At 38.2% G+C, this 13,123-nt stretch overlaps 1 protein-coding gene across 6 annotated transcripts in view; it reads left to right on the forward strand.

The window, feature by feature from the left end:
- Positions 1-13,123, forward strand: part of LOC139966114 (oxysterols receptor LXR-alpha-like) — a 210,205-nt gene that overhangs the window by 150,446 nt on the left and 46,636 nt on the right. Inside the window, exon 1 of one of the 6 annotated variants that reach the window (XM_071968833.1) lies at positions 5,059-5,837. The exons of the other annotated variants lie outside the window; for them this stretch is intronic. Coding sequence (XP_071824934.1) covers positions 5,738-5,837 — 100 coding nt within the window. The 5' untranslated portion in view covers positions 5,059-5,737. Of the gene's footprint in view, positions 1-5,058; positions 5,838-13,123 lie in introns of those variants that run through there. 6 annotated transcript variants of the gene reach the window in all.

A 13,123-nucleotide genomic window follows, 5' to 3' on the forward strand; every position in this document is an offset into this window, starting at 1 on the left:
GGATGATCAACTTGAATTATGGTCACTTCCTCTTTGGTAAGGCCTAAAGTGTTGGTGTGATACAAATATCTCTAGAATTATCTTAATTAACAGGGTGAGAGGTGGAGAGGGAGAGAGAAGGGAGAGGGGGGGGAGAAAGAGGTCCCATACACAAGTAAAACAAGAAACTGACAACTAAGAACACAAGGATGTAACTTATAGGACAGTGAGTCCGGTGTGGCTTAGTTAGCTTCAAAGTTAAATTCCCAACTTAACATGAGATAGATGAACAATATGGGTGTCATTCCTTATTTTTAAAGATTTTCTCTTTGAGATTGTTTTCTTCTTTTGAGAGAGTGAGAGTTTTTGAGATCTACCAAGCAAGGTGTCTGTTGCAAGAAATCCCTGGATCAGCCTCTTTGCTGAGTCAATATGATATATAATGGCTATGTGTACTTTTGAATAACTTGTTGGTTTCCCAAATATATGGAGTGACTCTTACCGAGCTTGCAAAATTGTGAGGGAGACCGCAGATTTTGCAAAGTCGGCAATGACTGTAACGCGGATCGCAAAGAGGGTAATGTCTATTACGGTTTTCGATTCGTCCAACACGGCCGCATACAGAAATATTCAAAGCCAAAGCCAAAGTGAAATTAATCGGATCACTCATCAGGTAGTCTGTGCATGCTTAAAGTTCTTCACTACCGCCCTCATTACCTTTTCGGGAAAACATTTCACACTGTACTTTTTGATTAAGTTAGTAGCAGCTGGTTGCACTTTCAGTGTGTAACATCTTGCACGCACCAAATCAAAGACCTCGACAGTTTGGCCTTTGAAATATGTCACACTCGATATTTTGAAGAAATCGAGAATAGGACACCTATCATCGTCGTCTTCCAAAAGAAACATCAAGGTTTTAGCTTAGGCCTAGGGGTATCAATTATACTAATTAGGCATTTCCACTGTGAAAAATGGTAAAAGATAAAAAGATAAATAAAATTAAAATTAAAAAAAGGAGAGAGTGAGAGAGAAGACGGAAGGAAACTTGAAATGTGTCTTAAGTTTGATAAAAATAGCAGTTTAATGATCTCGATAGAAAATAATGATCATGTTTTGTAAATCTATGAATTGAAAATTAAGCAATCACACCGATTGGCTTAATTATTACTAACTCCAGACTGACTATATAGTATATACGTACTGTGTGTGTACTGACTCTGTACAAACTCCGTACTAACACCCAGACTGACTCCATACTAATGCCCAGACTGACTCCATACTAACACCCAGACTGACTATGTACTAAAACCCAGACTGTCACCATACTAACACCCAGACCGATTATATACTAATCCCCAGACTGACTTTACACTAACTCTATACTGACTCCACACTAAATCCCAGACTGACTCCATACTAATCCCTAGACTGACTCCATACTAACACACAGACTGACTCCATACTAACACCCAGACTGACTCCCCCATACTAACACCCAGACTGATTAAATACTAAACCCCAGACTGACTTTACACTAACTCTATACTGACTCCACACTAAATCCCAGATTGACTCCTTATTAACACCCTGACTCAATACAGTAACTCTATACTGACTCAATACTTAATCTCAGATTGACTGTTATTCACTGGCTTTACACTGACTCCATACTAAACCAATAATTGACTCTTAACACTGATTCCATAACTAAACTCAAGACTGACTTAGTACTGACAACACTGAGCTTCTTTTAGTGCATGATATGCTGAGCTGTCTTTACATGAAGAATTATGAAAACTCTGCTAATTGTTAATAAAGAGATGTCGGAGGACGGGAAAGGCGGGGGATGGGGTGAGATGGGTAAGAATGGGGGGGGGGTTGGGCACTAGTTGTGTACTTAGCACTAAAAAGTGTCTTCCAAGTTCAATGCATACAAAACCTACATTGATCCATAGTCAAGAATTCTCCCGATTTCATTTCTTTTGTAAAGATTTTCCATGGGAAGCAAAAAGTTTTCTCAAACAACTTACCAAGTAGGTGGCGCCCTTGCAGTATTCTTCTCTGTGAAAATGCAGAGCATATTCTACAAAGTTTCTCACACCTTATATAAGACTCTGTACTGTTTGAAATTGTTTGGTGTGCCACATGAGATCACTTTTCTATGTATTGTGTAGGTACTCATGGTACTTATATATGGTATCAATTAAGGCATTTGTCCATATGGTAATTTTATTTATAATTTAAGGTGTATTGAAAATAGCTCTTCATAGAAAAGTATTGTGCCCTCCCACTTCCCCCTCTCCCCCCCCCATCTCCAGTCCCCTAGATATGCTACTTATTGACATGGTGTCCCATGATGTTATTTTTTTTAATTTTATATATACCTTTATATATATTTTCTTTGTAATATTTTTTTGTAATATCTCTGCAAAACTTACTGTAAAATTGAATGATTGTTAATCACCTGGACCTCGGTTCCTTAATTTCTTAATCATTTATGGAGAAATATGAACCTTTTTAACAATGCACTAAAACATTATTTTCCCTACATTATAATTAAACCCAACTTGTGAAAACATAGGGATGTAATTAATACCATTGGTTACATAGGTTACATAGGTTTATAGCAAACTTGTATGTATAAAATTGTTGACAGATGAAATGGAGGGCGCTATACAGAAACTACTGCAAAAAGCTTAAAAGCCCTTGCTCTACTTGGGAGATGGCTGTTGGCTGGGTTTATGACACCTAATTGACATGGTTTTTGTGAGGGCACTATAACAGAAAGTTATTTTAGCAAAGCGTAAACAGACAACAACCGAGAGATTTTGAGGAACATTTTGAAAGAATAGAACAGGACATTTAAGTACTGGTTTCAAGTGATTTTGATGTTTAAAGTATTTGTGATTTCTCCTGCACTTGTTATCTGTGGTGATAGAAGTTTAAATATGGTGAGCATATTGTATGACAAGGGGGCAATTGGGATATCATACAAGATTTGTGAAATGGAAATGATAGAGGTAGGTGGTAAAGATTTAACACAGGAGGAATAAGGAGGAGGAGAGAGATTTGGGAAAGAGGAAGAGATAAAAAGAGGAGAGAAAGGATGAGAGGGGAGGATGAGAGAAGAGGATGAGAGAAGAGGATTAGAGAAGAGGAAGAGAGAGAATAGAGAGGGGTAGAAAAAATGAGAAGTGGAAAGGGAGGGGGGGATGAGGGAAGAGAAGGGAGAGGTAGAATGGAAGGTTGGGGTGGTGGAGAGTGAAAGAGGAGAGAAAAGATGAGAGGGGAGGATGAGAGGGGAAGAAAAAAGGAGAAGTGGAAAGAGGAGAAATGAGGGAGAATGGAGAAAGAAGAAACAGTAGGTTGGGGGAAGGTGGGGAGAGAGGAAGAGATAAAGAGAAGATAAAGGATGAGAGGGGAGGATGAGAGGGAATAGGGGAAGAAAAAAACTAGTAGAAGAGGAGACAAGGGAGAGGTAGAAAAGGAGAGAGAAAGAGGAGAGAAAGGATGAGAGGAGCAACTGTGCCAGATGATTCACGATGACAACAGTGACAGTTATAACTTTGCTTTGACAATTTGTTGTTTATTAAGTTCCCTCTCTTGATTTCAGTCCAAAAATGTGAATCATTCATGAATTTGTTTAATTAATATTGCCGACAATATGTAATGACAAAGAAACTTAATATTAACTGGAACTAGAGCTAACAACTAGGCCCACATGCTGTTGGTTGGAAATCACATGCAAGAATCTTTTCGCGCAGCTAAGCAGATTTTCCTCGTAGCTGGTAAAGTTGACTGCGCATGCTCAAAATTGGATCTATATTGAGCTTATGTTGGCTCTTTCCAATCCATGCGTGCTTGGTTTGCAATTTCACATGGTTATTCATAACTAGGTTGATGAGAAGGGCCGGTTAGAGAGGGGCCCAACGAATCTAACAGAGGATACACTGTTTGCGTCAATACATATGACGTAGTTTCACTAGGATCTGAGATTTGGATTTGTGCCAAAAATGTTACATCACAGTAGTGACAGTACAGTTGAGAAGTTCAAATGCTCTATCTAATCATAACTTTCAGGCTAGTAGTAAACAACTTAAAGGGGGAATACTAAGGCATGCCAATAGTGAAAATATTGAAGTTATTCATATGTGTTAGTTTATTATCTATACACACTAAATGACAAAATATACAAATAATGAGAATTGTATAAATTAGCAAATACCATGACTCAATGAGGAGAATAAAATGTTTCAGGGATGCAAGTAGAATGCAGAGGCACATAGCAGATAGATGGTTCAGGCTGGCCTTGAAATAGTCCTCCCGGTGTCCCGGGGGTCCCCTAGGGCTCCCCTAGGGTTGGGGTCCCCTAGGGTCGGTTGGAGCCAACCCATTTCAAGTACAGTACCCGTCAAGTAAGATTGCCTAACAGAACTTTGTAGAGTTTTACAATTTATGGCTTCATGTCGAATGCAGTGTTTGGATGAAATAAATGGTGAAGTTGGTCCCTGAACTGTCACCCTTGGACCGTGCATGGTCTCTGAAAGCCTAGCTATGCCACTGGCAGAATGGTCGTTGCAACAGTGTGATTAGGAGTGATCATTTGTGTAAACTTTCTAGCATATTTCATGACAATGAGCTGATACCTTGTTAGCCTATGGCAGGCCGTAGAGTGCTTGTAGAGTGTATTTTCTCAATTAGGTGAATTTTACATGAATTTTCAGGGCAGCAATTCCACAAATGTCATGTCAACAATTATAATAGGTTAACATTTTCAGCATAATTTTTGATGTATTATGGCTATGTTATAACACAATCTAGTGAATTGAATTGAATTGTTGTAAAAAGGTTTATTCCTGTTTCCTTCAATATTTGTGGTGTTGTGGCTAAAGGCCTGTACTGTAGCTATGTATATAGCTGATCTACACATCCTCCAGTATAGCACTGCCGTTGTTAACCTATGTGGGTCGAAAATGACAAAAGTTTGAACGTGGTGTTTCTATCTGCCGCCCTCTATATTCAGAGAGCTACTGTGTTTGCCTACAAGCTATAAAAGACCTTGGAGTCTAACATGCGAAGCTCAAATGACATCCTCAGTCTGGTATTGGACAAAGCCAGACGGATTTGATTTTTGTGACAGCCACTTCACCCATTTGGCAAATGGTTTGACCCGTTTTGATAGGGGTTACTGCTAGTGGCAATAAGGTTTTTTGGAGAAAGAGAAAAAAAAAAAGTTTTTTTTTTATGATGTATGGCCTGTGGTGGGATTATTTTGACATGTGATGCTTTAGTGTTCACAGATATTGTGGCCTGTTGGTGGTTTGTTACACAGGAAAGCTTTTATACTTTCAGTTTGATGGGAAGTTTCTGTCTTTTACCTTGTGTCTGATAGTAAGAGAAGTTTAACTCTTGGGTTGTTGCACAGATTGGAAGTTTTAACCCAACTTTATCAGTAGGGACAGGACATTACCACAGTGTGTGTGTGCTGTGCGTCCTTGCTGCCGTGGTGGACTGGTTGTGTGATAACTATTTTGAGCAGCTCTCTACCCAAACCAATGTGATATATTAGTGTTTACACACATATATATATACATATTGTTGTTAATGGTGACTGAGGGAAGGCTTTTTTTGTCATCCTCTGTCAGTGCTAGTAAGTGGTGGTAGCCTGGTCAGTTCTGTTTACAGCTGAGATACGTTACTGGTCTGGGGAATTTATACAGAGGATTAAAAAAGGTCATATCAGAATATATATTTACCCATGCCAGCGAATTTAGATCTGATATTGTGTACCACAGAACTGCATTCCCGTTTTGACTCGCCACTCATCATGGGCCTACAGATCAACTCCAGGATGAAAGGTACCTTTTTTTTTTTTTTTAAAACTCTTAACTCTTTTCACCTTATTTCCAAAGGATTTTGAGGTAAAGTTTTTAACTCTGTTAAGTATGTAAGTACATCAATCGTGTGTAGATAGATGTCTATATATGTGTGTGTGTGTGATTTGGTGTAGATCCATAGGACTTGATAGATGTGGTTTACTTGATAACTATGTCATTATAACAGATTTGTCACTCAGGGGGTTCTTATCATGTTTGTCCTATGATCTTTTGATAACTTTTATTGGCATCATTAATCTATAAGGGTTCATTTTGTTTGTGAAAAGGTTCCCCCCCCTTCCTCCTCCTCCCATATATTAAGTTACTGAAAAGAGCAAACTGTAAACTTGTATTGATACATACAGTATAAAAGAAACACGCAGGGCCTGCATGGTGACAGCAATCTGCCAGGACACTTGTCGTAGAAATTTCTTCTTCTACCGCTGTAGTTTGCATCGCATCTTTCACGCTTGTCAGTGGTGGTATCAATCTATACTGTATTCTCTCAACTGTTAGAATCAGGAAGATGTACCTGAAATACCAAAAACATTCGCTTGAGCCATCCGAAAGTTGTAACAGTTTATGACTAAGTTCCATCTTAGGCTAAAGTATTGTTCAAATGCTTTGTTTGCAAAGAAAGCAAGAAAACAGTGCACTCCATGGTTTCCACGCAGCCTGGTATATAACGTGAAAAAGTTTGGGAAAAGTACGGGAAACAGAAATGCATCTATTTCAAGTCTTGAAAGTCCTTGAGTTTGGAAGCTATAGGTTGGAAGAGCGGTGATAAATTAAGTCTTCATTTATGTTTTTCCACGACTACTGTACTTATGTAGTCTCGTCTGGAGCGGTTTGAAGACATGGTATCCTGTGGTTGGATCTATTCCATGCTAGCTACAGTAGCATTCATGCAATTTATAAAGAAAGCAACGCTTTCGAGCCCAGCTAGGTTGAAGATGTATATATGGCATTCGACTGCCAAGTATTGCTGAAGAAGATCCCAAGGGGGACCGAAAATTCCAATATATTTTTTAAAACTTTACTCCTTATTTGTCAATTATGAGTCATATCTTATTTCTCTTATATATAATATATGTACATTTATATGCTAGATCTAAACTTAAGCTGGGCTTACTGGTTGCACTGTGATAAACAATGTGAGCAAGGTATTTTAAAAGTGTGAGAAAAGAAAGCTTAACAGTGTTTTAATCAGACTGTGAAGGAAAAATAAAGTCCACAAAAAGCCTTCTTTGGGATTCTCTCCTCTCAACAACAACAACAAGAAACTGTGATACATTCTCAACAGCTTAAAAAACAAAAATAAGACACTGCCTCAAAACATTTGTTTTTGTTTTTGTTTTGCTCTTTTTTGGAGCTTTAATCTCGAGCAAGTGCAGAGTCTAACTGTTCAGTAACAAGTACCTAATTCTCGTTGTTATTTGGCATGGTCAAACTTCAGATGCTTGATTTGCCAAGGAGATAAAGTGAAGGTGAAGTGTGCTTGTGGTCATATCCATGCAACAACATTGTTCACCTAGGACCCCTACAATCCCCAAACCCCCTCAACAAAGAAGGAAGGCCCCTTCCCCCCCCACCCCCTAAATAATCACTTACGTTGTTATATGTGCAACTTGTTTGCAAGATTCACCATTTTAGGCAGTCAGCCATAGTAACAAGCATTGTTAAATTGGGAGAGAATTATCTCAGTAACCGAGGGTAGTCTGAGATTAACCTTACATTGATTGGAATCCTCAAGATGATAATTATATTAGCCAAATTACCAACATTTCCTTCAAGTTATTTAAGCGTGCTGTTGGTGTGGGTGTATCTGATACTTAATGTTACATAGTGTAACATGAAAACCCCACCCCCACCCCAGAGTTAACAGTCAAGCCACTACTAAAACCATATTTGGATTATTCAAAAAACCTTGTCGCGATCGGGCCGAGATTGTTTTTCTCACGATGAATTAACGTCCAATTCTAATCCTCACAATTTCTCTGGGTGAAGGTACTTTTGGAGAAGTCGTACATGTTTGTTAAACAAAAACTTGGCAAGCAGTTGATTCCTGATCCGTGACGCCATGAATCCTCTCCTCCGGCGACATACATTACCTTAAATGGTTAACCGCTCTATATGCATGATTAATTCATCATGATATTTGATATTGAATTAGTGATAACATATATAGTTAATCTTGCTGGTACAGAATTAGTGCAAAACTTCCATTTCTTTGATAAAAGATAAAAACAATATCACAGTCCTCCAGTTACAGCAGCAGCCATGAAAAATGATATTACAAGGATTATCAGGCTTTTTAATCTTATCAGCAGCTACATATTCCAGGGATGTCGGTTATCCCTGCTTGTTAATTTATGTATATATTTATATATATAGATATATATATATATATTATGTATAAAAAAAGATTCAGTTGTTCACTTACTGCTGCAAAAGTGTCATCCCAAAGTGTTGCCATGGTAACAGACCGCCCAGCCGTGCATGATAGGAAAAAATAAGGGTACACGCTCGTTCGCGTCCAATTGTCTGATAATCGCCGCACAGGCGTGAAACTAGAGTAACAACATGCTGTAAGTTACCATAAAGGTAGACTTTACCATATGTATATGAACATACCCTATACTAACATGACCACTGCCAGACTGCAAAAGGACTTTCCCCTTCCCCCTCCCACTTCCCCCATTCCCTCCCCTTCCCCTTCACAAAAGATTCAGTATAACAAAAGATTCAGTTGATCACTTACTGCTGCAAAAGTGTCATCCGAAAGCGTTGCCATGGTAACAGACCGCCCAGCCGTGCATGATAGGAAGAAATAAGGGTACACGCTCGTTCGCATCCAGTTGTCTGATAATCGCCGCACAGGCGTGAAACTAGAGTAACAACATGCTGTAAGTTACCATAAAGGTAAACTTTACCATATGTATATGAACATACCCTATACTAACATGACCACTGCCAGACTGCAAAAGGACTTGCCCCCTTCCCCCTCCCATCCCCCTCCCACTTCCCCCATTCCTTCCCCTTCACAAAAGTTCATAATAACAACTAGTGGTAGAGTGTGAGTTACAAGTTGCTTTGTCACATCTGATTTATACTATTTCTGTTCTATACTTCCTTAACAGTAAAATGCTGTGTCATTTTTTTATTTTTTTTATAACAATGACGATAAGTTAAGACCTTAAATTGTCTTTCACCTAGCTCTCATGATGTCTGGGGAAATGATTTGTAATTTCAAAACACTGTGGGAAAGTGCTTTTTGAAAATGTGTTTGTCGGTTTTCGACTTATACATGTATCTCCATTATTATGACTGGTTTTACGTGGTGTTCCACATTGAAATCTCTGAAGAGGAAGGGACAAAGAGGTACAACAGTTGACCGTAAAGGCTTGATGATCAAGAATTGCTTTACAAATTATTCATGGTATACCAGCCATCCCTGTATCTTTTACGACATTCCCCCTTCCCCCCCCCACCTCCCTCCAACTTCAATAGGAAAAGAGCAACAAATAATAACAATGATAATATACAGTATAAACAATGCAAATAATGGTGGGTTTATAATCATCTCTAGAGTTTAGTAAAGGGTTCCTTTTCCCTAGGATAATTTGATTAGAGATCCGGAGTATTCATCACCTTTCCCTTTTCGAAAGGTTTATCGAACCAAGCAACACGAAAAAGCTAGCGTGAGGTTGCGTAGCGTATATTCCTCTCAGTGTAACACACCGTACTTGATGGGTATATGTAATAATGCGCCTTTGTTGCGAGTGGCATCGTACATACCGTCAACTGTATCCTCTGGGATACAATCTATTTTGACAGCCCACAACCGCTTACTCTATAAGCATGCATGAATTAATATTTATATATATATATTAGTGTTTGCACGGGTTATCCGGGTACCCGCCCGACGTGATACTACCCGGTTCCTAATTTATTACCCGAATCCTAAGCAAAGTGTGATTTAAAAAAAAAGAAAAAAAAAATTGGCAAACCGACGGTTAGGCAGATTTCCCATTGACTTAGTGTGGTGTTAGGCAACAATGTGGTCGAAGATAACAGCAATAACGAAGAGGTCCGCTCGACGAGATACTACCTGGTTCCTAATTTATTACCCGAATCATACGCAAAGTGTGATTGTTAAAAAAAAAAAAAAAAAAAAAAACGATGGTTAGGCTGATTTCCTGTTGACTTAGTGTGTTGTAAGGCTACCATGTGTTCGAAGTTAACAGTAATAACGAAAGCTTTCCATAGATATCTTATAACTGCGTCACAATTTCAGCAAATAAACAGATGGTTAGGCTTAGCTAGATTTCTCATTGACTTAGTGTGGTGTTAGGCAACCATGTGGTCGAACGTAACAGCAATAACGAAAGTATTCCATGGATGTCTTATAACTGCGTCACAACTCCAGCAAATAAACAGATGGTTAGGCTTAGCTAGATTTCTCATTGACTTAGTGTGGTGTTAGGCTACCATGTGGAAGAAATTATTATTTATTCATTCGTTTATTTCAAAGAAGGAAAGGCTGACAAGGAATTTTACGCGATGTTTATGGATTATAGACGGGATAACTAAAAAATAGTTATCGCAAGTGGCTTTTTACTAATCGTTATTCCAAATGCTATCAAATTGCGCGAATCGCGCAATCTCGCGGCTAATGCGAACCCTGGGCCTGCATAATAGATAGTAGTAAACTGTTTAAGAGCTAAATTGGATATTTATATGGTTTGATCCAAAAGACGTGCACGAGCTAGCATAAGCAGCGGCGGCAGTGCGATGTTAGTAGTAATGCTAATTATAATTAAATAATTAATTTGTTAACAAGTTAATGAAAGAAACAAGCAAATAAAAATTATTGAGGGAGGTCAGTTATGCTACTTCTTACACCTACGTATTTGAACATGGAAACATTGTCAGTAGAGAATATAATGCATTTCTTACGCATCCAATATGTAATTTCTTGAAAATCGTGATACACAAGGGTAAACAATTTTTTTTCCGGGTACCCGGATACCCGACGGGTAATGGCCCTCGGGTACCCGGTTCCCGATTTTTGGACCCGTGTAAACACTAATATATATATATATATATATAATTACTACCGATACAGCAGTGAATGATACTGTACCTGTTTACCCCGGTATATGATCGTATCTGTAGAATTCATGCAAAGTCTATAAAGAACTTGAGCAGTCGTCCAAAGGTCTTTGGACTTTTATCGTTTCCTTCTCCCCTCCTCCCCCGTTCGTGGTGACAAGCTGGGTTACGGGAAAACCGTATCGATTTTTGTTTGTTTGTTTGCATTTATGCAGACGTTGTTTACACCTACCCCGATTGTAAAATGGAAAGTTTGCATAAGGCTCTTTAACTGACGGCAATTAACATGCTCTACACTCGAGAATTACTCGTAAACAAAAACCTCCAGTTTGTGATTACTTGCGGTTTCGTTTTCCATAGAAAGACTCGTAGCTAGTAGAAGTTGGCATCGCAGTTGCTCAATGACAGTGTGAAACCTGGGCACTGTGATGCAACGCAGCCAGTTATTTGCAATTTTAGGGGAAACTGTTACTTTGGGCGTAGAGGACAATATAAACCCTTTGACTATTGTGTAGTATGACATAATAAACATGAAAGTGGTGTAATACATGACGTGAATAAAACCGAAAATGACATTGTAATGCAAACAGTTATACTTGAGGTATCAATCTCTAGTCAATTAAATCCTGCAAATTTCCCCAAACTTATATAAAGGAAGAGAGTTTATTCAAAATGAGAATCAAATTGCCAATTATCACTCAATAGATAGATATCAGTGGACTTCACTGAATTTTGAGATTTCATGAGAATATTAATGATACCCCCCCCCCCCCTCTTGTCAACAGAGCAACACCCAGACACATTAATATGGAACTAATTCATGGATATCAAAAGATAAATTGGAAATAATTCAATACTTTCAAGTTGTTCTTTGTGTGAGAGCGTGGTGGCCAATTGGCTAAGGAGTAAGGCGTCGGACTTGTGATCCAAGGATTGCTGGTTTTGATTCCTGCCTACTTCATTGCATTGTGTCCTTTGGTAAGATGCTTTATCTCACTTGCCTTTCTCCACCCAGGGGTTTAATGGGGTACCTGTGAGGTAACTTGTCATTGGGCGCAGTATATAACTGCTGCCGACTGGAGGGATTGTCTCTGGGACAGGTTAGCATTGACCAGGGGTAATATAAAGTCTGTAAAGCGCTTTGAGACCTATCGCTGGTGTAAAGTGCTATATAAAAATCAAATATTATTATTTATTATTAATTACTGTACAACAACAAAAATGTACATAAAATTTTGACTATTTATAATCAAGCTACTGTACAGTAAGTTTTGATATGGATTTCTGATAAGAAAGAGTTATAAACTTAGAGTGCAAAAGTTAGCAAAATCTTTGCAGAAAGCTAACTATATGCATGGTTTAATAATTAGCAGTAATATTTGGTTCATATTACAACAGTTCCAAAGCTTCAAAGATTTCCACACTAAAAGATGGATATAGACTTAAAAAGTTAACATCTTTAAAACTTAATCGGAAGCAAATGGAGAATATAAATGAAAGAAAAGGAGAAAAATTTTGTCGAAGAGAAAATATTAATGAGACGTTGTCCTCTACATGATCCTACTTTATAAAGAAATTTATAAATAGGTTGGGGAGGGGGGGGGAGAATAAAGGGGGGACTAATAAATGAAAAGAGTAAAGAAGGAATAAGGTGAGAAACACTTAACTTCAATGCTAATAGTATCCTTTTTTTTAAGTTAACGTAAAATTGACTGATGTGTTTTACTTCTAATGGATGGCAACATGAAACAAGCGTTCCATTTTTTTTTTTTTTTTTTTAAACCTCCGAGGCGATAAATACCCTCGCTCGCTCACGCAGTTACTGTTTAGCAGATGATTGGGTTAATAATAATCATCATCATGGCAGGCACGGCATTCGCAGAGCTGAAGTCAATAAAATAGTGTGTTTGTAACGTGACTCATAGCTGAACAACATTCAAAATAACAACCTTCTCGTCTTCCTGTTTAAACAGTTTTGGTCTCGTCATTGTCAGGAAACATACTTACTGTTTAAAGTTGCAAAAAAAAATTTACTTCTTTCGAAAAATACAATTTGAAACGCCACTTTTGCCTCCGGTGTAATTACGCAGCACGTCAGCGAGAAAAGAAAAAGAAGACGAAGAAGAAGAATAAAAAAGGCTAATTTGGTATAA

Source organism: Apostichopus japonicus, chromosome 1, assembly GCF_037975245.1.
Source record: "Apostichopus japonicus isolate 1M-3 chromosome 1, ASM3797524v1, whole genome shotgun sequence".
Lineage (NCBI taxonomy): Eukaryota > Metazoa > Echinodermata > Holothuroidea > Aspidochirotida > Stichopodidae > Apostichopus > Apostichopus japonicus.